Source organism: Branchiostoma floridae, chromosome 7 (genome assembly GCF_000003815.2).
Source record: "Branchiostoma floridae strain S238N-H82 chromosome 7, Bfl_VNyyK, whole genome shotgun sequence".
Classification (NCBI taxonomy): domain Eukaryota; kingdom Metazoa; phylum Chordata; class Leptocardii; order Amphioxiformes; family Branchiostomatidae; genus Branchiostoma; species Branchiostoma floridae.
Genome location: NC_049985.1, coordinates 7400787 through 7428057, shown reverse-complemented (window position 1 = coordinate 7428057; position 27271 = coordinate 7400787). Strand labels below are relative to the sequence as shown.

Sequence of the window (27271 nt, the reverse complement as noted above, 5' to 3'; positions counted from 1 at the left end):
TATGTATCCCTAACTAGCAGATTTTTGATAGGGTTGGTCGGGTAACAAGTAATACGTTTTTCCTTTGGTCTTACACCTAGCCTGTAACTTACGGAGTGATGGGTACCAGTTATAGTAAGTTACTCAATCCGTGAGATGAAAGTCACGTATAGTTTATGTGGTTGGAAGGCTAGAAGAGTGTTAGTGGGGCAAAGACTGTGACGACTGTGCAATTTGTCGGACCAAACAAGGTGACCTCTGCTTATATTGCGTAAAACAGTTCGATCTAAAAATAAATAGTATTCCATTGATTAAATCATGATATGCGAAATGCAATGCAGACATCCCTTGGACAAAGATGAGAAGTACACTGTGTACATAAAGTGTATTTTGTATAGAGCAGATCATTGAATCGATAATCTAGAAATATTTTGCCAATATCTTTAAGTTTAAGGAATATATTTTGATTGCAAATCGTCATTAATTCATTGGTGTAATAAACACTGTAATGCATGAAACTGTAGGAAAATAGGAAAAATGCTTGAATGTGTTTTCTCTGAAAAACTGCTATTCCCCTCTGCATAACACACTGTACAGAAAATGATTTGTAGGGTGTAGGGTGTATCGCGGTCAGAAGAAATGGTGTGGTGTTTCCACTGGTACAATGGAAGCGTACATGAACGGAAATCGTGGTGATATTCAGTTATCTTTGAACTCCTTTGCTATTTCTCAGTGAAGTAAAAACTGCAAGGAATCATTGTACATTGCACACTTGCAGGCAAAGAAGTATAATGACCTACTAGTACTTGGAAACCAAAGAGTGCTGCTATTATGCAAAAACGCTGCATTTGATACCATAAGCTGTGCATACTTTGTGTCATGAAAAAACAAGGTGTACAATGTAACGGTGTGATGTAGATATCTGTATGGTAGGGCAGCTTTCAAAGGAATTTGCGTAATGCAGTATCTGTAATGAATATTCAATGAGCAGTATGCAAAAATGTATACACAGTACTAGTGCAAAGATAAGATATGATAAGAGCTTTGTATATAGTGAGAAAATGACAAATATTGGTGCAATGTAAACCAAAACATTTGAGTGGCTCACAATGAGCCCCATTTTGTGGTAACTTGACATACATAAGAAAAATATGCTAATATTGAAGTCTTCTCTATGTCCATAGTGTAGTTTTTCTTCTATTACTTGTGTACACATGTAAGCAAGATGTCTCAAATAACATCTATGAAATGACCCAATACATTGATGTACATATTTCTTTGTTGGGTCAAGGGGGTTTTAACATCCTTGGTTGGGTGAGGGTGTTGTAAAATTTTAGTCCTTTACACAAGTTGTATTGGACAAATATAGTTGTAAAGGGAATTATATATAATGCTGCCTACTTCAGTCCAGCAATGTATATTGAAATGTTTCACTAGTTATTGTGTTACTTGAGGGGCTAGCCTAATAGTAAATCATTTTTTTCTTCTGTCGGATGCTAAGTAATACATTTGCTTTTGAGCTTTTTGTATAAGGTGTTTTTTTTCTCTTTTTTCTGTATTATGTATATTTGATATTGTTTTATTGACTGAAACTGATAGATTTCAAACACATATAAAAGTTAAGTTGTTGTAATCTAGGCTTATAGGCTTTTTAGTCTGCGCTTATTACATGCATCTTTACTGTATCACACTAATTTATGGTGACTTACATTTCTAGGTTAGATTATAGTTTTTGTGTGTACTTACATGTTATGTCTTGCTGTGACCATGAAATATTATACTACACAACTGCATCAATACACAGCAACAGGTAGGAGAATTAAGTAAAGCCTAATTGACTGTGCAACTCCATTCAGATCTACTTTTTACGCCAACAATTTTGATCTGTGTAACGTAGACTCTGCTGTCAGGGGCTGTAATTAGCCCCTCCCCACTATTGGGCTAGCACATGTTGGGCTGGCTACTATATGCACAATTTAATCAGGCTACAGGTTTTGTATATTCAGAATATCTTACAAATGTTACAAATCTTATATCCTCAAGCTCACGCATACACACTGACTCTGATGTGGCTCACTGATGCAACAGAGAGTACTGAAAATTTCAAGTTTTCTAAGCCTGAGATGATGAGGTTTACATGTATGTATGTATACCAGACCTTACTTTGGTACAGAGCACTTTCACTCTAGGTCATCGCTGCCATGTTGGTGATCCTATTTCAATGAATCCTAGCTAAAGCATTTCTAGACATTTACTTTAAAGTTCTTCTGACCCTGTAAAATACGCAATTGAATGTCTACAGCTCAATGATGAGAAGACCAGTAGGATACTTAACTAGAAAAGGTTTCTGATAAATCACAACATTGCAGAGTAGAATCTACTCTTCAACTATGATTCATTGAAATGCAACTAGGGACACCATTATGTCAGTCAGCATTTGGCCAATTCATTGGTGAGGAAAGTGAGTAAAAACACCCTATTTGCAAACTCAACTGAGAGGATTGTCAAACTTCTCAGTTTCATTGAATTTCTCAATGTGCAATTTTACAGAATGGAATAACAGGTATACATTAATGCATTGTAGTCTAGTGTAACCAATCTAGTAATCACTGCATCTATGTCTTTGCAAGGACTGATAGCTTTACATGTTTGTGTCCTAAACATGTTGGGAACTTCTGCAGGTGCCTGTTGTACAATAAATATTCTATAGTTTGCTCATCTTTAACAGCTGTCTTTCTTTGAGTTTCAGTATTACTGTACATACTTGATAAGATGGATGACATCTGTTGTGCATGCATCAATTCCCATTTCCCCCCAAAAGTTTGCAACCATACTGTTAATCATACACAGATGCACTCATAGGATAAATTAGAAGGAATGGATCAGAAAAGTTACTCAAGTCATGAAATGTAATTATCCTTGTATATCAATATTTTACTTTTGGAGATCAGAATCCTCCTCCGCCAAAGTGCGTTTTGTAGAAAAAAATGTCCACACAGAAATCACGCAGGAAACATTTCTCTCAAAATGTTCATTTTATTTACCTCTGATGGCAAAAGACATGTACACAGAAACAAAAGATAAACATTTCTCTGTAGGAATAAGAGTGGTTCTGCCCACCTGACTGTACAATGTCAGCAAATACGCCACTAAAGTCTGGTAGTAAGGTGCTTCGAATGATAAGTCCAACAACTTTCAATCTAGCATTACAGAGCTGGCCAGACCTTACATAATACTTGCCTCGCTATTCCACGTACCTGCCGACACGACTCATACCTTTTTACGCACACATTCTTGGAGATTATCCGGCCTCGAGTGGGAAAAGTCCCTTTCCTGACTAGCTGACTCCGTTATTATTACAACTGTGATCTCTGTTACGGAGTAAGATTCTTCATGTTTAGCTGCAACGATATTAACATTTACTGTTGATCACCTGCCGTCCAAAGTGGGTATTTACAATCTGGGTGATCTCCCCAACTCTGTGGTCCACTATCCACCGGGCACGTACTGGAAGGACCCCTGCTGGTTCTTGTGGGAACTGCAGGGTTACATGTTGAAGGTGGTGATTCCTGTTAGTAGTTCCGTCTGTTGTTGATAAGTAGAAGTTGGCTCCACGGCTACTGGTGGAGGGAGGTGGGCGGCTGCTCGCCGGGCTGGCTGGCGGTCAGCACCTCCTGGAAGGCCTGCTCGAAGCAGCGCTTCAGGTCGTGGTAGTTGAGCACAAGGACGCTCTGCTCGTCACGCGAGACCAAACACAACTTCTCCGGCACTCCCGTGTCCAGCTGGAATAAAGGGATAGAACACGCACATCTTATCAAAACTGCAAAGCTTGTGAGAAATGACAATGGACAAATCTAAGACAGAAAATGACTACCCTAAATTTTAGTCCTTACAACATTGTCAATAACTCAAAACAACAACTAGTTGTCTAGATTCAAACTTTAAGAGATGGGGCCATGTTGGTCAGTCAAGAAAAAACAGGACACTAAAAGCATTGAAAGGAGCATGCATAATCTCCACTGAAACTGCCATTTTATTTCTCTGCATTTTACCAGGTATCAAATATCAGCATATGTGTGCAATGTGAAAAGTGATTGAAACAATACCATCTACACATACAAGTGTACAAGGAAAAGTGGAGGGGGGCACACCCACCAAACATGGATCAGTGATATTAAGGATGGTCAGGTAAGACGGCAGTCCAGCTGACCAAACTGGCTGATGACTGGAGAGGTGGAGAACCTTTGTAGACAGACTAACCCTTTGGCTACTAGCTATGGGACTGAGTGAGTGTGAATGAGTGAGCTTTACCTTGTTTAAGCACTGCACCACGTGCGCCATGTCGATCCATGGCTCGCCCGACTCAGTGACCTGGTGGAACAAGTAGTCCCTGAACAACTTCAGCAGGTACCTGTCACCTGTCTCTGACCAGTCCGAGTCTAGACCCAGCCTAATACACAGGAATGAAGAGGGGGAGTTGTTATTAAGTGGGCCAACTACACTCTCTTTGCAGCCATGAAAGGAGAGGAGCTTACAATTGCCAGGAATAAATTGCAAGGGTCTGTAATTTTCAGCGTTCTGGTAACTTCAACAAAACATAAACTGTACGAGGTGCGACCATAGGACTGTAAGGTTATGAACTGTTCACACTGGCAAGGGCTACTTCTCTTTTCAATAAGTATGGTGGGTTCTTTCATCATCATCTTCGCCGCATATCAGCAGTCTGTAGGTGGGTTCTCTAACGTGCTTGAGGTGTGACTCTCCTCAAATACAGGACCTTATTTTGATGTGATATCCAATGTACATCCCTTGTTGAAGCTAAGTACTCTTTTTCACTTGAGTTAAGTGAAAGTACTGTTAATCCATGTAAAGTACTTTTCTCAAGGGCACATGCATCATCGAGGCATGTCTTGGGTTTCAAACAAAAGCCTCTTAGTTCTGGACCACACACTCTAACCATTACATCACACTGTGACGCATAGAAAAAATTAATGCTTGTTTGAGAGTGCCCTTACCCTGGCCTGTCATTGATGATGCCCAGTTTGCACAATAGCCGGAACAGACGGCCGTTTTCAACCTCCTGTCAACAGAACAACACAATTCTGATGTGTCACAAAGTCTTAACTTAATACACCAATACTGTCCATCACTAATAACACTTCAACCAATGATAACATGGCAATTATCAGCTGGCCCAAATGTAGAATGCAATTCTTATTTGCATTCTACATTTTGATTGAGTTGGGTGGTGCTAAGAATATAGAACATAACAATAAATTTGTATGTAAATACCATAATTGTAGCAGGGGCCAAATGTCCTTTATCTACCAGTGATTTGTATATTGTTGTTTTGTGTAAGACTGCAAAGTAAAAAGGTCTTTAACTTTTTCTCCAGGTGTCTGAAGGTTTTGACCATACCTAATGTCAAGAATGAAAAGTTCACTGCAAGGGTACATATTTCAATTAGGATAACCATAGACATCAGTTTGAAAGTTGTCCTGTTCAAAGCAAATTTAGTATGTATGTATAGTTAGGACTGACAAGTTTACAACATTTCGATTGAGAGTATGTGTTAAAGACAGCTATAGGGAAACCAGAGGATTATGCGAAATTTCTGGACCTTAGCCAGTTCTGACTCGATGACGTCACACCGCATGTGAGCTGCATCCAACTGTGTGTAGAATCGAGCGCCAATCATCGGCATGATGTCATTCACACTCTTCGGCCTCCCCTGATTGGTCAACAGATAGCTACAGGAAAGGGACATCAGAAAAACATCATTACTGAAATGTTGCTTGTATAGAGTAGGTTTGGAGAGGGTTCTAGTACTATAACAAGTTGAAAAGACCACTCAGGGGACCACTCTGGTCTATGTGGACCCATGGTTACTACATTGTATAGATAGTAATTTCAGTGCTTGTATCATTGAGAAAAATTGTGGTCACATTTGCCATTGCCAGGTGATCCTTATACAGAGGTGGTCACTTGTACAGGTTTGACTTTATATTCAAGTATAGTATGGATTTGGATAATCTGAAATTTGTGGCAATTCTGAAAGTAATAGTTCAACGCCTTCATAAATAGTATTGTTCAACTATCTTACAACATACATATTGTGCTGTAAAATATAAAAAATTGGTAGTAATAAAAATAACATTTATACGTCATATAATTATTCAACGGAGATAAAAGAAAACAGCTGATTCTCACAGTATGAGATTTTTCAAGTCACTGGAGTAGTTCAAGGTCACCAGCTCCATGGCCTTTTGCAGAAACTCCCTCTGGATGCCAGCCACGGAATTGCAGGCAAGAGCCAGCACCACCTTGCCAAGTGACAACAGGTCCTCTTGCTGAGGTGGGGAAAAACAGCAGTTGGAAAAACATATAAGAATTAAGATGTCTAGGTACTAAGTAAGCACTTCAGTAAGACATGATTAAGAAAAATGATTCTTAAAATGCAATAACGTTTAGGAAAATTTTTTGATTACGTTTTACATTGGCTGGCTACATTTCTGCTACCTTACATTACATACAGTCTCTAAGCCAGGAGTAATTTCAGGTAGATATGCAGAAATAGGAGACATACTGCATTTCAACAAGTTTTTAAGAAAGAAAGGAGCTGAAAGAACTTTACCTGGAACTGTGGAATGAGAGCCATTGGATTGCTCTGGTTGACATCAAATGTCAGTACATCAAAAATGCCAACGCAGTTCACACGTAACCTGCAAGGTGGCAAAGTTTGAGCAATCAGTGCTTCAAGGAAGTATATTTGATATACAGGTGGAGAGTTGTTGAGATATACAGTTTAGTGAAGTTAATGTTAATATACAAGATAAACAATTATACCATTTGTTCAAAAATACTAGTAGTACCAAGGAAAGCCACCAGGGACACAAATTCTAATAATAATTTCTTTGATAGGGCAACAACTAACCACACAACAAATTCAACAAGAATCAATCCATACATTTTTGAGTTATGCTGTTCAACCACAAAAACTGCTACCAACAATATACATGTAACCTTCTTTCTTTCTTTCTTCCTTTAGTGCCCACAATCATTAAGTTGATCATTATGGCACAGTGGGCACTAGTTTTTATTTAATGTTCTACGCAAGGGATGTCCCAAGCCAAAGCTAGCTACTCATTTTTATCTGATTGAAGTGGGGAAAGTTGTGTTAAGTGCCTTTCCCAAGGGCACAAGATCGGTGACACGACAATGTTAGAACCCGGGGCCTCTTGGACCCGAGCCCAATGTGCTACCGATTACGAAATCTCACCTTGGAGAAGGTAAGATACAGAAGTGTCCTGACCTTGACTTTCCGGTGATGAGGATCTTGGTGGGGTCCATGACACGACAGGCCAGCCCCGCCGCATGGATCGTCCTCAGCGCCGAGCTGAGCTGCACCACGTAACACCAGATCAGGCTCTCCGGGAGCAGGCCTGCGTGCTGCCGCGGTCCGTTCACCATTCCTGCAATAACAAACACAGACACTGGTGAAGACATAAGCTCTCAAGCAACACGTCAAGGGCATTTAAGAACTAACAACACTCACTTCCATGAAAAATAGAAGATCTTTATTCATCTATTATCACTCACCATTCCTGCAAAAACAGACACTAGTGTAGACATCGGAAACTCTCAAGCCACACCTCAAGTAACATCCATTGGCATAATACCGGTCAGTTTACTGCAATTTCTCAAGCAATGCTAATTTGGCAAATGATCAACGCATCATTTTCTCCAGTTACATGTTGCTGTTACAGCTTACCGTTGCCACTTCTTCTGTGTAAATTATTTTGTCTCTCTGGTCCTGCTAAAAACATAATATCGTAATTGGAACACACCGCAGAATTGCACGGAGAACGGGCGCGTGGTTGGAAGGGGGTGCACTATACCGGTCGAACGAAACACGGCACAATTAACTGCCGCTATGTACCTTTATTCATCCTCTGATGTTCCTTTCTTTCCTGTTAGTAGTTGCACAAAACAAAAATCTGCATGAGCATACAAAAAGTCATGAGAAAATGGGCGTATACTGACAAGAATTTTCATTTAATTTTGGTCCGTCACAACCGCTATGACGTAAAACTTTACTGCTGGCCGTAGCATTAAAAATGGCGGGAAAATGGCGGCGTACGTTCAATTTGACCCATTCAGCCGTAGATCCGGGCGATAATACAACGGTTCCTCACACTTTTACACGAGTTGTAGGTCACCAAAAGAAATTCAAGATTGCTGTTGAATCATGCTCGTCTTGTGCCGTGAGCACATGTGATTATTATCTACAAATCTGGCGATGAACGTGACAGTGTGTTTGTCCCACGACGAGCTCGCCTGCCCCGAAAATGACCTGAAAACTTTTGGCCTTGTTGTCTTCGAATGCATTGTTATCGATGCTTTGTAAATTATGTATTGGACACCTAGATGTCTGAAGTGTGCATACCTCAGAAATAACTATTGTTGCATGTGTAGATCTCTTTAAGTTCCACTATTTTTAATCGACCGGTATAAGGCTTATGACCGGTATTATGCCAATGCATGTTACATTTTAGAATCTTTAACACTTATTACCATCATGAAAAATGTAGGAACAGTTTTGAGAAGGTAAGAATGATGGAGGATCTTTCATCTATATTGAATTTCACTCTCAGCCTCATTTCTGCAACACAGATGCTAGTGTAGACATCGAAAACTCTCAAGCCACACCTCAAGCACATTAAAGAATCTACATCACTTCTTACCTTCATGAAAAATGTAGGTACTACATCCATAAATAATTTCATCAGGTTGGTATGTTACTGTATAAAGAGACTTTTTTTTATATGTAAAAAAATTATGTTTTGTGACCAAATCTGAACTGTGAGACACCTGTACTGCAGTACCATGTGAACCAGTCAGAATTGCCTGAAGAAGGTGACAGATGGTAACCAAAACATTGGTGAGAATAAAGCAATGGTTATGTCAAAAAGAGTCTCTTTATTCTGTAAGTACTAATAGTTTTGACAAGGTAAGAAAGATAGAAGATTTTTATTCATCTACAGTCACTCAGCCTTTAGAAAGCATCTGTTTTCCTAGCAAAGAATGTTTAGAATCATAGTTTTAGCATAGGTGTTGTTTTGTTACCTTTGCTGGCAGCCGTCCCCTCGAAGAAGTCCTTGTTCTGTTGCGGGTTGTTGAAGTGGTGAGCCATGAGGGTCTCTGCCCCGGGGTGGTAATCATGCACAAACACCAGAGCTACACAAACAACACCAAAGTAGCTGTAGAGTTATACCTTGTTCAACTCTTTGCAAATTTTGTTTCACCCAGGTACAGGATTGATCCTGATTTTATCTCCTGAGGTGGACTTGGCGGAACTGGATTAGCACAGCCAGATTAAGACTGTTCATTCCAGGATTTGGGAATTGGGAACAATCCAGATTCATGAATCCTGGTATAGACTGGGTCTTAAGACTGGACAATAAGTAGATTTCCATCTATTTTATCAGATTAACAGAACAACACTCAATGTCAGACACCAAAGGCACAAACATTTTACCCTACAGGAATAACTGGAAACTTAAAAACATAGTAAAAATGTTAACCATGACTCATTAAAATTAACTCACAGTGTTCACCAAACGCCTTGGTAGTGAACACCTCCCTCAGCTGCACAATGTTGGAATGTTGGATCTTCTTCCACATGTCAGTAAACAGCATGCACTTGGAGTTCACCATGTGGAAACCTGGGGGACAGAAAACACCTGTTTTACCTGCAGCTTACAAATATCTTAAGTTATCAAGTCAGTGAAAACAGAGGTATTGTAGAGGGTTTGTTTGTCATGGTGTGTGTGCAGGTTTCTTCCCACAAGCCCAGGTCTGGCCCTGGTGTCAGAAAATGGAGACTTGCAGAATGGGAAAAAGCGGACACATTATACTAAAATAGCAGCAGTTGAGAGAGACGGATAGTACATAGACCAAAAATTACAAATTTAGTCATCTATGCAAAGAATTTGGTTGCCCATACACAGGAAAACTTTGTCAGCAATGCAAAAAAATTGTCTGCATGGGCAAAGAAATGGTTTGCGTAGGTGACAAAAGTTATTTTTGTGGTCCTTTGTGTTTTTCATGCTGTTTTGAGTCTTTCTGGCACATCTCATTTGTCTGTTTAATGATTTTAAATGAGATTGTGATGTAGTGTAATATACTTGTAATGTATCACACAATTCAGCCAAAAGGCTACGATGTTTTACAAATAAATCATTCCCATTCTTCCTTCATTCTTCATAAGATAAAGTGAATGGTGTCCTACCATGTATTCTGGTAAGGCAGTACGCCATGGCATCCTTGGCACTGATGCCCTTGTAGCAGGAGGTGATGAAACCGAAGGTGCTGGACCTGTGTTTGGGGTCCCGCGGTACTGGTTCCAGGGGGTACAGGGTGTGGTAGTTGTCTACCTCACTAGGAATGTCTGCAGGATAAAGGGGGTAAGTTCTGTATAAAAAACTATCAAAAGCTATTATGTACTTGATATGTGGTTTAATGTATTCTGTATTTCTGTCACAAGGCTAGCCCTTTGTAATAGTCTTGACTAGTTGGGCAAACTTAGCTTCCTGTAATATCAGCCAAACAAATAAATGAATTGATAAATAAAAAAAACTATCAAAAACACAGTGGTGGTAAGGTGGTCTTCTGGTCAGGGTTGTTGACTCAAGCAGGCAATAAGTGAACCATTTTCTCACTAAAATCACATGAAAATGCGTAACTAACTGCCGTAAGAGATGTTCTCTCAAATGGGATGTAAAGCAAAGATCCCTTGTTTGAGATGACAAGACATTACAGTTCAGTTGCAGCAAGTACTTACTGTAAAAACCTTTTGCATTACGCACAAAGCCGGTTTACTGGCTTATAGTATGCGAAATGACAAGCAAGGTGCTGTACGAGTAAAGATGACTTTCTGACCTGGGTGCTGAACTGGATCGATCTGGGCAGCCAGTAGGTACTGTCTCCGCAGGGTATCCTGGGACAGAGAGTTCAGGGTTACACATCAACATACATAACTGTTAAGTAGCGACTGATAAGAGGTGGTCCCCATATATGATTCAAATATTTAAAGAAAATGGCAACGAAAGTATGATGTATGTGTATTCTGATGGTATGAGTATCACTAATATTGTTGATATTGTATAGTAGAATGGACTCATTCCTCGGCTAACCGACATCTATTGCACCCCAGTCATTCCTCAGAAAGACATCTGCAGTCGCATACAAGTTTCTGAACCTCTATTCAGCCTGCCAATATACCGAGGGACGACTGCAGTGTGCAAGATGTCGGTAGCTTAAGGAATAAATCCACTCTACTATAATGTTGATGGGTATTGTTTATTAACTAAAGATCAAACAAAGAAACAAACAAGTCTGACCAGGCGCAGCTCATCCTGCATGAAGAAGGACGGCTGGTTGGCCTTGGGCTTCATGAGCGCCGTGTGGGGCAGGTGGAACAGGTGGCCACCTGGCAGCAGTGCAGCTGGCAGCGGGCTGTGTCTGGCATGCTGCGAGCCTGCTGTGTAGAAGTACGTCGTACCGCCAAAATCGTGCTGGAAAGTCAAGAAAGGTTGTGCTGTGAGTAACTCTTGGTGCAAAATCAAAAACAACTTTATAAAAATTGATTATTTTGGTTAACGTTCACATTCACAGGGCTGTAGGTTACAACAAAGACATGCTTACAAACGTGACACATGTTGATAAAAGAATAGTTGTCCAGCATACAAGTCCGGCCTAATAAATAAGAGTAAAAATCATGTTTGCTGTACCATGGCAGGTGCAGAGGATGCCGGTCCCATGGCCTGCTGCTGCATGGTGCCACCAGGAGTGCTGGTCTGGCCGGGGATGAAGTCATAACTACCGGAGTACGGCGGCTTGCGCCTGTTCGCACCCGGGGAGCTCAGGGGGGACCCGAGGGGGGAGGCACCCGCTGACAGGGAAGCACCTTTGTGGGGGGTATAAAAAGGGTTACTGTAAATTCATTCAACTTCACAGCACAGTGATTTTGTAGCACAGTGAAAATTAGGAGTCTGTGGCATCCACATGGGTTTGCAGAAACAACTGTTGTGACCATGCAAGGCTTCTAGTATACGTTTGCTGTCATGAGTCTGCAGTAAGAAGTCACTGCAAAAACTACAAACATAACACCGCAAATACTTTATGATCTACAGTACGATTTCTATTTCTACTGTGATTCAAAGCAAGAGGGTGGACAAATATCATACTGAGGATTCGTGCAAAAGCAGTCACTCAAGCAACTGGATATGATTTTGGAATATCCAGTCGCTTGAGTAACTGCTTTTTGGCGTATCTTATTACCTGGATGTCTAACCTACATCAACACATATTGAGGATTTTTTATATATATATGAGTTTAAGTGTGTTCACCAGTCAGCCTCTCTGGCACATGTGACACTGCAGTACCAATGTTACTCACCAGAGGGCACTGCTGCTCCAGCTGCAGCAGGCGTGTGTGGCTGTGCAGTGAACAGCATGGTGGACAGCGAGGGGCTAGACATGCTCACACCCAGCCCTGTCATCGACGGCACTGAGCTGGCAGCGGACATCCTGTTCCCAGGGATGAACTCATGAGCGTCCACTCCCTTAATCTGGAACAGAGAGATTAATACAGATTACACACTCCTTGTACCCCACCGCTCATCCATCAACGCAAAGAAGGACACCCTTTTCTCAGCCCACTTCAACCTCAGCATTGCAGACCTTGAAGTCGTTGGCATAAAAAAACTTCGCTACACGGGAAATGAAGACTCCACAAGACAATGCCACTTACACCGGGAATCCTACTGGATACACCAACTGAGGACATTACATCCAGACGAACTGAACCAGGAGTTCTTAGAGATCACAAGGGTTTGAAGAACAGCATCTTGTTATGACTGTCTGTTGGTCTCCCAAAGAACACCCAAAGAACATACACCCGTTTAGCTGAATCTGCAAGAATCTATTCAGTAGTTGTCCTCTTACAAAAGCTAGTATGAGTTTCTTGCATGTTTGGCATAAGGCTGGCAACTATGAACTTTACTTTCTGTCACTCTTGCATTCAGTGTTTCCGCCAGACCTCAGCTGAGAGGCCGTCCACCTTGGGGCGCGAAAACCACGAAAATTAAATTTAATTGCAAAACCGCGAAAATTAAATTTAATTGTAAAATCGCGAAAATTAATGTTAATGGTTAACTGTCGCAAGAAAAAACAAAACAACTAACGTCCGATTAAGTTCAGTGCCGAAGTGTTATGATCTGTGCCGCGTACCGGTATGCCGCACCGAACGGGTACTACGACTTTTAAAAAGTTCTAGAAACGGTTCTTGGGCTTTCAAAAAAGAAATAGCATTTGTATATATTCTCTTTTATGTTGTAGTATACTTATAAATCATCTAAAACCTTCCATAGATCGAGAAATTTGCGTTCAGAAATGACGAAAAACATCGTCTATCGGCGACAGTGAGCGTAATGGCGGCCGAAATCCCGCAATCTCACGTGGTGACTTCTCGCGAGATTTGGGAAAGCTAGCGACGTCACGGGAAAGTAGCGCTGTGATTGGCTAGGATACACAACAACTACCGACCGCCATTTTTGATGCGTATTTATCCCGAAAATTTCTGCCGTTTTCGGAGATTTTGCGGGCTCAAAACTCATATTAAAAGGAACCAAAGTTATACTTGATGTTTTTTACGTCCATCACCTCTTATGTGAACACTTTATTTTTCCGCTGTGTTGCCGATAACGAACTTGAAAGAGGTCTTGGATTTCCCGTGCCAAGCACCCGGTGGGCACATGTTTCTGATCATCGTGTTTTGTTTTGTTTACGATGATTCATGATGAAAACAGAGACTAAAAGTTTTTAATATCTAGACAAAGTTAGTGTGTTTTCTTATTAAGTTATTTCTCCCAATAACAACTATTAGTTTGTAGTGTAATAGCGAGATCGACCTACCGCCAAGTTTTCGAAATGTGGCAGGGAAAATTCGCATAACTGAGACCTTGAAAAACGGGTTTTAATGAGATTATCGTATGCGAAAGGGCGCCGACACACATTTGTCAACAATCATAACAATAGCAAAACAAACAGTAAGCGGCTTTCTGACTGTGGACGGCGTCCCCAAGCGTCTTGCTTCAATACAAAACACAAAACTGCGGTTTACATTTAACGTTATCGACTTTGTACAGATTTCTCGGCAAAATGTGGGTCGCATTTTTTTTATGAGGACGGCCTCTGTTTGCGTTCAAGCCGTCCAAAACGAAATGAGACCGTCAATGGACGGGTGGACGCCCCTCTGGCGGAAACACTGCTTGCATTGCATATGGAAAATGCGTGATAACGACACACAAACTGCCACATGTCTTTTGTTTCATGTAGGGAAGAACATTTGAAAGACCATATGGAAAATAACACTAGCTGTTCCTATGACATAGGGTTGAAACTTGAATGTTCCATTACCTTGCCACCTTTGTTTGAAGAGATTGAGAGAGAGGAGAAGTTGTTGAGCACAGCTGGTGCTTCCTGAGGAGGAGCTGTGGAGATATAAACAAAGTCAGGAAATGTTACACTCTATACTAGAGTGCCGGATGACCTACATATACACTGTTTGAATTATCCATCTGCTGTCCGCAATTTGTGGAAGGATTTTCAAGATTGCAGCAGGAAAATTAAACAATCAGCAATTTTGTAGAAATAACAAAATCAGGCTTTGGATTCAATGGTTCTTAATATGTTAGCAAACTAGTGGCCTTCTCACTCCTACAAGACAACATTAGCTCCTGTACTCAAACTGCCTCGAGGCACTTTAAACTTTAAACTTTAAGGCTAACAAGTGTAATGTTGAAGCAAGCCAAGTCCTCACCTTGTCCTTCTGCAGGAAAGAATGGCCTGGCGTTCTGTACAGCTCCGTTAACGTTCGGACTGCTGTTGGAATTCTGCAGAACACCCAAGTATCAGTCAGAAAGACATGGTAAGGAATTACATATCAACATTGTCAACAAATCAATAAATTTGGAACAAACAACTAGACTAGAACTGTTATTAACTATTAGACCACCATGACCTTATGTCACTAAATTAGTTTAATGTACTATACTACTATAGGGGAGCTCCATGAGGGTTCTCAAGAACACATAATGCTAAATTCAGGAAGGCATTTGGCTATTCTTTACGTTAAAGTCAGGTGCCAATTACGTTTATATATGCTGATCACAATCTATGTCAATCTAGAAAGATCTAAACAAGGATTACACTGAATTAAACAGCTGATAATCCTCTACGGCAAAAAGAATGCAGCCCCTACACTAAATTGTAGATATAAGTTACTGACCATATGGTTGTCCATGGTATGGGGGACGTCCCCTCCACCACCGCTGTCACTGCGATACATAGAGGCGTCTGGGGGAGCGTTGCGTACACGTTAAAAAGTTCTGCCAAAAACAATAACGAAAATGTCAACATCAACAGTTCTAAAACCATGTAACATCCCGATCATTATTATTAAAATTTGGTGTTCTATTATGAAAGGTACTCTGAATTTGAAACTTAACTCATAGTCAAATACTGTGTTGAAGTGGTAAAAGCTTGTCACTGAAGAAATAGGCTATTTCCTGGTTTAAACTAAATGCATGCAGAGTATGATGCATGGGTAACATGATAGGTACTGTAAATGCATTTAAGTTTGCGGGGATTTAATTTCGTAGCTGCAGGAAAAGGACTGGTCGTGGTGGTGTTAAGTTCACGGTAGCACCATGCACTGTAGTCTCTTACTGCCACAGAAAAATGTTCACGCCATCAATCACGGTGGTTTTAAGTTCACAGTGAATTGGCAATGTGAAAACTGTGAACATAAAACCACTGCGAAAATTTCTGCATTTACAGTAATATGTCAAAGTTGAAGGCCCCTGCGACATAAACAAAAGACGTTCATGTCTGGACATTAATGAACCATGGTCTAGACAAGAACTGTTTGCAAGTTCATTGACCTTTGACCTTGTGTATGCATAGTCTAAACTGTGAAGTGGACTATTAGCAGGTGGCATCATGTTGCATACTGTTAGGGTGTTTGGCCCAGAACCAAGAGGTCCTGGGTTTGAATCCCCTAACAAGCATGGCAAATGTTCCTGAATTTGAAATCAACTGTATAGTACTAGTAACTAGCTAGACGTACTCATGAAATTATGAGACAAACCTGGAACATCAAAAGTTAATTTTAAACATCCTGTTGATAATGAAGTGTTATAATATACTGAAATCTTCTTCTTCTTCTAGTACATTAGTACATTCTAGTGCGACAATAATTATATATATATACAGTATTGATATCACAAAATGTCTACAAATTTAAATCACGAGGGCCACAACGTATCTAAAATTCATTTTAAACTGTTTAAATACTGTGTTCTTTATCAGAAATCGTTTCTGTAAAACGCTAATAGAACAGTTTATTTTCCTCACGACAAACTCAGACTAGACTCGCTAACCCGATCTTACATCGCCATGGTCAAATACAAACTTGATCCATCAACAAGGCTGACGATTGTCGAGTTTCTAAGAAAAATCGGTACGTGCCCCCCTCCCCAAAATGTGAACAAAAAGTGCTCCAGTTCAGTTACATCGTTCGAGTAAACTTCCCATAAGGGAAGCGTTTTACAGTACTTACATGACCTTCTGGTCATCCCGAAGGCTCTATCGTAGTCCTGGGCGATAATGAGAAGAGATCTTGGCCGAAAAACTGTCCCCTCCCTCTTGATAATTGAACCACAACAACAACAACCTGAGAACTAAAAACCACAACCACCTTCTTGTCTCTGCTGTGAGGGTACTGAAGAGTTTATCAGTATCACATTTGGATATCAAAGTGGTATGGACCGCTTTTCTTTCAGCGTGTAGTGAAACAATTACCTTCTATTCTGATCAAAACTACAGATCAAAAGTATAAGATATAAACATATCTCTATCTTTAGTGGAAAAATGATCATTGATAAAAATCTTTAGTATATTGAAACCCTACCTGGCAGTCCTCAACCCTTACATCTCGCGAGATCTCCCGAGATGTCATTGAAATTCAAAATGGCCACCCATCAGGTGAGTTGAAATATTTGGTGAATTTGTGTCAAGGATTGTTGACATGATTTATCAAAGAAACGTGACATTTTACACACGGGTCGCTTGGGTCGATGTTCTGAACCAGAAATCTAGACAGGACGTAGAAATTTACAGCTCATAAAACCATCAATGTAACGTAATATGTATAAAAATTAGGGTGTTCATATTTTGATGAGTGATTTTGTTGTTGTTTTTTGATTATTGGACCGACAGTTATGGTTTAGTCATATGCATGAATGTTATTAGCAAAGGTACTAGTATATAGATATTTGAATGTTTTTTTTCCACATTCCTGTTTTCTATCGAAGCGAGCAGTTTCTCTGGTCATAGCTACAGACATCTCTATGATCTAGGAAAAATATTATGTGACTGAAAAGGGATATCTTTAAATTTAGAATCACAGAGGAGATTTGTATGCACTCTGATGTCTATATGAATCATATTTCTGTCCCGTATTTTATAGGACCTCCCTCCAAGAAACCTGCCTCCCCTTCCCGGTCCAAGGTAAGTTCCCTCAGAGTTAGATATAGGCAAGGACCCCCTCTTTCAACCTCCTTGATATAGGCAAGGACAATTATGGGAGATTGGAAGAGGGACTCTTTCAACCTCCTTGATATAGGGGAGGGGGGTGCTGCATGGGGGGTACATGCTAGAGCTATATCATATGCTAGATTCAGGAAGGCAGTGGCTACCTACAAGCCCTTTCACAGAGATCAGAACGCATGTGAGTCAACAGGAATCCTAGGTGATATGTCAAAGGTAAAGCCTAAAGGCCCTGAAAAAGAAAATAGTCCTTGTTCGATTTGCATAACAATGCCCAGACAGTTCTCACAATGTCACATGCATTGAGATCAGAAGTTAATATACTTAGAGCCTCGCGTCAGGGAAATATATCAGAAGCCTCGCCTATCTATACTCGTCCCATTCTTGTTCGATTCAAGAAATACAATGGCAAACTGAACGTGATATACCAGTCAGACACTTTGTTTAGGAACCAGAATATAACAATAGAACAACCAAAAATCTCATATGAAATACCTGACTTAGAATACGTACTCTTAAACGTCTGCAAAATTTTACTTCATGTACCAAAAAGCTCTGTCAATGTTGCCGTAAGAGGTGAATTAGGAGTGTTTCCTCTATTCGTTGACAGTCAAACACATCTGATTAAATACTGGCTAAGATTGCATACCCTACCAAATGATAGGATTGTTAAAAAGGCTTACGACACTTCAGTGGAAAAAGAACATGACTGGGCTACTCACGTTCAGGACATTTTATGCCGACATGGGTTCCAAAATGTTTGGCTTAACCCCGCTGTTAATGCCAAACATTTTGGGAACATATTTAAAGAGCGTCTAAAAGACACGTTTCTTTCTGGCTGGAGGGAACAGCTCAAAAGCACCAACAAACTAAAAACCTATTCGAAAATTAAAAAACACTTTGGTATGGAAGAATATCTCAAATCAATTCATAATAGACCATTTAGATACAGCATTACAAAACTGAGAATAAGTGCACATTGTTTAGAAATCGAAAAAGGTCGTCACCGTAACACACCAGCCACTCAGAGACTGTGTCCTACATGTCATGAAAATACATGTATAGAAGATGAATTCCACTTTGTTATGAAATGTCCTACCTACAGTAAAGAGAGAGAAACATTGTTTAAGAATATTAGAACCAAAACACACATCTCTCTTACTGGTGCAGAAAACGATATTTTCAATATATTGCTCTCATGTTCAACTCATATATCCGTCTACGTAGGCCAGTTTCTTCATAATGTATTCCAAATGCGAGACCAGATTACCTATACATAACTGTACTGTTATCGATAATGTTTTGTTATTGTTTTGTATGTAGCCTCTTAGTACTATTGTCTGTATAGCTATTAGTTGTTATTGGTTGCCATACATTGTACCCTGTGCGATTGTTGAGCAATAAACTCATTCATTCATGCATGTGAGACTGAGAGTGCTTATTTATTATGTAAAATTCGGCAGGCAGGCTTCGATTTATGATGAATTCAGGTGACAAGTAGGCATTGCGTTGAGTTCACCAACAACACAGGCACAACAACACTGTACATTGAGTTCAAGAAGTGAGGCTTTCAATGAAATAATTTACATCATACATGGAATTAAAATTTCTGATTATGCTCTAGGCAGAAGGGCCTAGGGTCTTCCTGTTGATTTTTTGTCAATTGTTAACTTGTAATCCGAATGTAGATTTGTTGAATATTTAAATATTATGATCGTGACATTTATTTTAATATCCTTTGTACCTTATTCTTTTGCATTGGATAGCACAATCACCGATGGACCAGGTAAGCTAACCTACCTAAATAATTGTACAACATACTGTACTAGTAATTTGTCCATTTGATTGGTTGATGCTTAGATTTAATCAATGTATGATTTTTTTTTCTCTCATCTATTTTGATGCACCTATTTCTATACATGTATGTTGGAAAACTTGTTACGTTCTTCAAGTTCTTCATTTGATTTCACATTGCACCTGTAGGCTTACTTATAATATTTACTTTTCTATTTTCATTTCACATATCTCCTTTTTTTCATTCATGCAGATCTCTTGGCAACCACCACCAAGAAAAAGAAAAGATTGTCTGCAGGTATCTAATATTTTTTTTAATTCTTTTACTTTTTCTAAAATATAGTACTCTTTAATAGTCTGAAATTACATTTTATAGATATCATATTTCTTTCTTGACCAATGATGACTAAATCGGTATTTCAGATGTGTTTCCCATTTTCTAATCTTTCTATAACTTCCTTATTTGTTTTCCCCAGGAATTACCGGGAGTGATTCCCAGCTGTCGTCCTCTGCGTTGGCGTCTCGGGGCGGGGTAGACGGGGTGGAGGATGGAGCGTCAGCTAACGGCAGCGTGGACAACGTCTGGGAGCCACAACAGGACCGACAGGAGAGAAAGGCCAGGCAGAGGAAGAAGAGACAATCCAGAAATGTGGAGGAGGAAGGTAATAGGCCAGCTCTGACTCTCAAATTAGCAAAAATTCAACCAAAGATACTGATAGAACGGCAATTAGTAGTTTGACTAATGAGAGAGTGGCTGCAGGTGCTTCAAGATTGATTTTAGAATTGTTACTAAGTTTTTAACATGGGTGGGAGGGGCTATTGGATTGGTCTGTAAGGCAATGTGTGTTTGTGTGTGTGTGTTTGTATATACAGTATATACTTGTTACTATGTCTGTGTGTGACTGCTTCAGCTCAAACAGTAAGCATGGCAGGAAAGAGTCACACATGTAGAATTGTCCCACAACCATTTCCTTTTATTCTAGGCTTAATCCACATGTACCTACGGCCCTTCAGTGAGAAAAGAGCATTTTAGAGCTTCTAAAATGCTCTTTCAAATAGAACTGGTCGTAGCCCAAGAGTACACAGCATTAATTTTGTTTTATTTAGAAGTTTTCAAGCATTCACTTCTCAAACTCTCAATAGTGTTGTAGAAAATAAGGAGAGCTAGTTTTGAAATGCTTGAGTTATGATAATACAAATAGGGACGCATGCACCAACATGGCAGCCAACACAGCAATGACATGATTTGAAAAAGGCTAACACAATGCTTTATGGTGCACTGAAGCTGTAAGTTTCCTTGCAGGTGCTGGTACTGACCTGTCAGAAAAGAGCAAGAGACAAAGCAAAGGTGAAGGCAATAACGATAATATCCCTGCCTCCATTGTACTTACTAACATCTATCCACAGAGCTGACCACAGAACTTAACCCACAAACATACATGTACTAGTAGTGTACTGACCACAAACATATATGTAGTGTACTGACCCATTCCTTTGTCCAATCCTGCTGTAGTACAGGTTATTTAAATTTCTTAGTTGTAGTAACAAATAGGAAGTTTTATTGCTAAGGTCTTGTACTTTTTGCATGTTTACGATACAATGTAGTCAATGGCTGTGTAGTACAGGTACATGTACAAATGTAGCACTGCTTGTACATTCAGGTTGCTTTTTTTCTGTCCAACTCCTTTTAATATCTTAAATTTTTTTAGTAGTTTGAAAAAAGCTAACAGTATTGTGCTTGTCATGCATGCATGTTAGCAGTTTCACACAGAATTATGTAGTTTGATTTTTTTCAATGAGACTTGTGCCCATCAATACTTTCTTGATGCAAGACCAATTGGTAGCTTTGAAACAGTGATAAGGCACTGAACTGGGATCTCTTTAGATCTGTGGCACCACAGCATGTTAGAGAAAGATTAAGAAAAACCTGCAACAAGGATTGAAGGCTACTTGAAGATTACAACTTACAAATTGGATAGGACTGAAATAGCTTCTCCTGAAGAGCTGACTTGAGAAAATTTCTTCCTAAGTACTAGTCAGAAACATCTCAGAGACTTGATGAGGGAAAACAATGCAAACATGCTGTCAACCAGTGTTATATTTGTGTATTACTACTATCTATGCGCATGTTGCTGTTAGACAGCTTGCTTGAATCTTTCAACTCAGTCATTTTGTTCTATGACCATCTGAACTGATGCTGTTTGTAGTAAATTTGCTGTAATTGCACCCTTTTCTTTCCACCAAATGTTTGATATTCACTCACTGTGGGTTTCTTCACTTGTCCTCCGTTTCTGCCTCTCTTCTTCCACCCTTCCTCACGCTTGCACAAAGCTTTGGATGATGAGGAGGGGAAAGACAAGGTGGCGGTCTCTCCTCGGCAAAGGCGGCGGCACCACAGAGGTACTCTTCCCGGCACCTTTCCGTCTTCTCCTGCTAGCCACTGCATGCCTTTGGTAGCCTGGAATCCATCTAGTCTGTTTAACGCAAACTCTGCTGTCTGGGGCTGTAGCCAGCGGATATTGGGCGGACTGCTATAAGTGAGATTTAATCAGCTGGCTGAGGAGTGAAGCCAGCCAAGGAGTGTCCTTTATTAGCCACCTTCGGTCAGCGAACAAAACTAGCCTATGATACTATCTTAAGGCACCATAGGATCTGCTTGGAGATTAGGATGGATTCCAGGCTATGTCTTTTTGATACCTGCATATCCTTCCTCTAGCCAGCCTGCTATATATGTATACCACTTGTATATTTGTGATAAGTTGTTACAGGTTATATTGCTACTTTGTAAGAATTTTGAATGTGATTTTATACTCCAGTTTATTGTCTACTATTCCTGTGGTGCGAGGATTAGACATGCTTGCACATGATTTCATATTGATGATCGTTTTGTAATGTAGCTTTAAGATATCCCTTTCATCTTTGTTTTTACATCTGGGTCATCATTAATTTTCCCTCTTTCAACCTCTGCTTCCCCTCCCCCTTCTCATAACCATGCTCCATCCATTATTGGCAACGGTTTAGGCAGACGAGGGGAGAACACCAGAAATCCTGCAGCCTCTCCTAAAACGAAGCGTAACGTTTCTCGCCAGGGTCAGTTCTGTAAACAAGACGGGCATGTTGACTGCATATGACCTCTCTGTGTAATACAACACTCTTAAAGCATGTTTAAAAAGGATCACAAATTAGACTGTGAAAGCATGTACATGTAGCCATCTCTTTGCTGTTAAACCAATACTCATTTATGATTTAGTGTCAGAAGGCTACTTCAGCAGAGAGAAGGTTTGAGCATGTTTCAGATATTTTGTTTTCTGTTGGGTTTATGTGCATAACAGTGTCGTATGTATACTTTAATACAAAAAAGTTTGTAAAGTTGGTAGAATGCTGACTGTAGTAACTGTTATAATTTAGCATCTGTCAGAAAATTCCAGGTTTTTTTTTGGCACAGGTAAATTTCAAAAAAGTCCTTCCTGTCCTGTCCATCCTACACTGTTTTCTGTGTGTGTGTTTTTTTCCTTCTTGACTTTCTCCTTGCTGTCACTCTCTCCTGTGTACCTAAAGGTGTTACCACCTTCCTCACACAAACCAGTGAGAGTAGTGGAGTCACTCCCTCCCCTCGTACTGCCAGGAAGGCCCAGATTAAGTGTAAGCTACATGCACATTTTCACAAATCAGAAATGTGTCACATGCACATTTTCATAAACAAACATATCATAAGCCATGAAGACTTTTTCATGAGTGAATCATGTATTTATGTCAGTCATTCTGTGTTGAACTTCTTTACAACCAGGGGTACCACAAGGGTCAGTCTTGGGTCCCCTGGTATCACTATTTACTAGTAAACTTGCTTTTACAGACCATAGTAATGCACGTGTGTTGCCTTCAAAGTACACATGTTTGTGTTTGGGTAGAAGTGCAAATGTGAACAAAAGACTTTCACTACATGTTTGGGCCATGTTGTGATATGCTAAATGTGTGTGTCTTGGGAATAGTCAGATCCGACAGAATTAATTTTTCTTTCAGTGCATCAAATACAAGTACATGGAGAAGCTTTCCTGGCTAGATACCTGTATGAGATATTTATATAAAATGTTTGCCGTCATTTATGATATTGACATTCTGATGGTGTCTTATTCAACCGTATGTTCAACTGCATGTATTATCGTAGCAATGAAGGTAATTGAGTCACTATATCTGACTCCAAGTTTCATTCTTTCAGGTGTTACAAAGTCCCCGCGTGTGCGGAGGTCGGTGAGTGAGGAGGGAATAGATGAGATTCCAGATTCCTCCGGGAAGAAGCGTAGGAAACCCAAGCCCAGACCTGGTACATGGTCATGAATATACTTGTCTTAGATTAGGTTTTGTCTGGTTAAGTTTTTTATTTTTTTTATTTATCAATCTTGTAGGGTGGTCCCTTTAGTTTTCGAGAAACTGATTTCCAAGGGAGTCCTTCAAAGCTATGATTGAATGATAGAAAGGTACATGTATGTGACTAAGGAATGCTAAAAGAATCCATACTATAATACCGGCTCCGACCCAGAGGATTTGCAAAAAAATTGGATGCTGTAAATGCCTTTTAAAGTGTTTTCAGTTCACATGAAGTAGCCACTGCAAACCTTAAAAAACTATAAAGAATTGCAGTATGTGGCATTTATATGTTGGCATTGGTTTAGACCAACCGGATAACCATACTGTCATATAGTGTATGTAAGTACAAGACTTTGAATGGACATGTCCATGTTGTTCCAGAGGGGGAAGGGGAAGGTAGTGCAGAAGGGGAAGGGGAGGGAGGTGAGAAGGCCAGACCCCCACGCCCCCAGCCTGGGAAGAAAAAGAAGAAGAAAAATGCCAGGTAAAGAATTGTACTGCTTGTCTTATCCCTTGGTTTGTAAGTACATGTAATTTGATATAATATCAGTTGGCTTGCTTGGTGTTCAAGCATGTTCAGTAATACTAATAGTTGTACAGAAACGCCTGACTGTTTATAAAACCTATCCAGTTACTTGAGTAACTTTTGTATAGAATTGTTGTATAAAACTTCTTTTGCGGTGGTATTATGTGGTGGGAGGGAAAGGTGGGTTTTTGTAGTGATTTAAGTTCCTGGAAACTCTTCAGTAGTGCAGTATTCATATTAAAACCTTAGAAAGACATAGTCCTGGTGTCATCAATTTGCAGCGGTGGTCACCACCAGAACTGCAAATATAAAACCACTGCAAGGGTTTTAAGACTTACAGTACTCTCCTCTTTTCAGGACTGCCCTGAATTCAGCCGATGAGGCCTACCAAGCAGATGGAGAAGGTGTGTATACTGCCAAATTTATCTGCTTATAGAGATTGTAACATGATGAAAATCAAGTGTTTGTATTATCTTTGAGTTTGTGGTTGAACTTACTTAGTTTCTGTAGCAATGTGACTCAAAACAGACTGAGATCATTACAGTGATACATTCACGGTGATGGCAAAAACAGAGAACTTGATAACCCTGTGACTTATAGTATCTCAGGACTGCGTTTATACTGTTCTACTAGGAACCATTTTATGCTGCTCAATTGTACTCCAGAAAATACTTAGTCTACAGTCAGATAAGACGCCTTTAATTGCATTTCTTCAGATCTTGTCAAGTACACAAAATGATTCCGTTCAACAATTTCCTGAAGAAAAGAAGTTTGACAGTTGTTTGTTCTGCCTGTTAACAGTTTCAGTAGACTTAATAGTAGCAGATGAGATGAGGACATCAGAATGATTCTATTAAACAATGTTCTGAAGAAAGTAATGTTGACAGTTGTTTTTCTGCCTGCTTACAGTTTCAGTAGACTTCATGGTAGCGGATGAGGACATCAAAATGATTCCGTACAACAATTTTCTGAAGAAAAAAAAGGGTGACAGTTGTTTTTTCCCTCTGCTTACAGTTTCAGTAGACTTCATGGTAGCAGATGAGGACATCATCGTTGGTGACAAGACGACAGATGTGCAGAAACCACACAAGGTCTCCTCCATGACCAGTCAGCCTGTAGGACCACTCTTTGTGGAAACCAAAAGTAAGACACAGTTTTTCATATTCCCTGGTATATGTACAATGTACTGTACATCAAGTAGGTCAGTCTTAGGACCCTGGTGTCACTACATCTTGTGCCCTCCTCGTCTTAAGAAAATAGAATGTAAAATGCGGTATTATCATGTACCTACGAATACATGTCATATTCTTCTGAAATATGTAGTTTCTTTTCTCAACTTGGCAGCATAATCAAAAGTTCATTTAAGTTTCCTTTGCTTCAAACAAGGCAATCAAAGATGGCAGACTTCACTCATATCCACCCAGACTGCTTTACAACCCCTCCAACTCCACTGATAAAATTTAGAAACATCAGAACTTTACACATATGGCAATGCTCCCTTGTGTATACATTTACGCATTGGGAATCATGGAAACACAGACAAGCATAGATATGCTCCACCCATGAGGTGTTGCCAAAAACTGAATGCTGGTCTTGTACCAACAGGTGGTTTCCGGGTGGAGCAGCGGCGCCGGTTGTCACGGTTACAGGAGACGGACGAGGAATATGCCGAGCAGAACAAGGCTGACAGGACTACAGGGGAACTGGCACTGGTAACTTAACCCTCCTGTCTACAGCTACATCTACAGTGTGAATTCAGTTACTACAATTAGTGTTTTTATCTTGCAGTAGGATAGAGGAGGTTTTCACAGTATTTTTGGAATCATAGTTGAAACAATACTGTAGTATAGAAGTATAGTAATGGAAATACATATTCTGGTGTCCATAAATGTAATGACTTGCATATATGTACTGTTAAAGAAGACCATAGGAAAGTCCATGTAGTTTTGTAGTGTCAGTAGAGTTCCCTCAATTATAGCCATGATGTCCAGTTAAAGCTGACAAGAACAGGTTTGCCCTTATATGTATACTGCAATACATGTAGGTACATATTGTACAATGTAGCTTAGCATACTAAGGGGTAATTTCTCTGTTGCAGTCGACTCATCGAGGGTTCAAGAAGTTTGCGCTGTTCTGCCACGGGATCCTAGCCGGGTACTCGCTGTGGCACTGCATCGTGGTCTTCCTGCTGACGGAGAAGGGAGACCTGAACTTCCTCCAGCAGTACAGCCGGCTGGCACAACCTGCACAGTCACTGTTCTACCTGCTGCTCGCCATCTGTACTGTCTCTGTGTTTGACAGGTAAGACACAGCCATCTATACAGTCTCTGTGTTTGACAGGTAAGACACAGCCATCTGTACAGTCTCTCTCTGTGTTTGACAGGTAAGGCACAGCCCGCACAGTCACTCTTCTACCTGCTGCTCGCCATCTGCACAGTCTCTGTGTTTGACAGGTAAGGCACAACCATCTGTACAGTCTCTGTGTTTGACAGGTAAGGCACAGCCATCTGTACAGTCTCTGTGTTTGACAGGTAACGCACAGCCATCTGTACAGTCTCTGTGTTTGACAGGTAAGGCACAGCCATCTGTACAGTCTCTGTGTTTGACAGGTAAGGCACAGCCAGCACAGTCTCTGTGTTTGACAGGTAAGGCACAGCCCGCACAGTCACTGTTCTACCTGCTGCTGGCCATCTGCACAGTCTCTGTGTTTGACAGGTAAGGCTCAGCCATCTGTACAGTCTCTGTGTTTGACAGGTAAGGCTCAGCCATCTGTACAGTCTCTGTGTTTGACAGGTAAGGCACAGCCAGCACAGTCTCTGTGTTTGACAGGTAAGGCACAGCCAGCACAGTCTCTGTGTTTGACAGGTAAGGCTCAGCCTGCACAGTCACTGTTCTACCTGCTGCTGGCCATCTGTACAGTCTCTGTGTTTGACA

At 40.3% G+C, this 27271-nt stretch overlaps 3 protein-coding genes across 3 annotated transcripts in view; 2 read left to right on the top strand and 1 right to left on the bottom strand.

The window, feature by feature from the left end:
- Positions 1-2995: 2995 nt before the first annotated feature.
- LOC118418895 (PAN2-PAN3 deadenylation complex subunit pan3-like) lies at positions 2996-16841 on the bottom strand. The gene is made up of 18 exons (XM_035825014.1): positions 16664-16841; positions 15332-15431; positions 14864-14936; positions 14461-14534; positions 12440-12611; positions 11772-11947; positions 11382-11555; positions 10921-10978; positions 10271-10429; positions 9588-9704; positions 9106-9216; positions 7292-7451; positions 6614-6701; positions 6190-6329; positions 5600-5729; positions 4995-5059; positions 4291-4429; positions 2996-3761 (listed from the first exon to the last, which is right to left on the bottom strand). The coding sequence occupies exons 2-18, from the start codon at positions 15389-15391 to the stop codon at positions 3597-3599; spliced, it is 2061 nt and encodes a 686-aa protein (XP_035680907.1). The 5' UTR covers positions 15392-15431; positions 16664-16841; the 3' UTR covers positions 2996-3596.
- Positions 16842-16930: 89 nt separating this feature from the next.
- LOC118419399 lies at positions 16931-23282 on the top strand. Its single transcript, XM_035825766.1, has 9 exons — positions 16931-17088; positions 17573-17613; positions 19419-19438; positions 19700-19744; positions 19923-20108; positions 20750-20794; positions 21778-21846; positions 22468-22536; positions 23005-23282. The coding sequence occupies exons 1-9, from the start codon at positions 17056-17058 to the stop codon at positions 23280-23282; spliced, it is 786 nt and encodes a 261-aa protein (XP_035681659.1). The 5' UTR covers positions 16931-17055.
- Positions 23283-23598: 316 nt separating this feature from the next.
- The window catches only part of LOC118418897 (transmembrane protein 237-like), a gene marked incomplete in the record, with an annotated part of 7841 nt that continues 4168 nt past the window's right edge, over positions 23599-27271 (top strand). The window contains 6 exon segments of the mRNA XM_035825018.1: positions 23599-23767; positions 24193-24295; positions 24695-24741; positions 25352-25480; positions 25943-26049; positions 26436-26575. Coding sequence (XP_035680911.1) covers positions 23614-23767; positions 24193-24295; positions 24695-24741; positions 25352-25480; positions 25943-26049; positions 26436-26575 — 680 coding nt within the window.

Excerpts from the sequence above, each read along its gene's own strand:
- LOC118419399 (XM_035825766.1), top strand. The coding sequence starts at position 17,056 with ATGTCATTGAAATTCAAAATGGCCACCCATCAG. Across the intron at positions 20,795-21,777 it reads GAGCAAGAGACAAAGCAAAG|CTTTGGATGATGAGGAGGGG; the intron begins GTGAAGGCAATA and ends GCTTGCACAAAG. Across the intron at positions 22,537-23,004 it reads GCGTAACGTTTCTCGCCAGG|GTGTTACCACCTTCCTCACA; the intron begins GTCAGTTCTGTA and ends GTGTACCTAAAG.
- LOC118418895 (XM_035825014.1), bottom strand. The coding sequence starts at position 15,391 with ATGTATCGCAGTGACAGCGGTGGTGGAGGGGACGTCCCCCATACCATG. Across the intron at positions 14,535-14,863 it reads CTTTCCTGCAGAAGGACAAG|CTCCTCCTCAGGAAGCACCA; the intron begins GTGAGGACTTGG and ends ATATCTCCACAG. Across the intron at positions 5,730-6,189 it reads GACTTGAAAAATCTCATACT|CTATCTGTTGACCAATCAGG; the intron begins GTGAGAATCAGC and ends CCTTTCCTGTAG.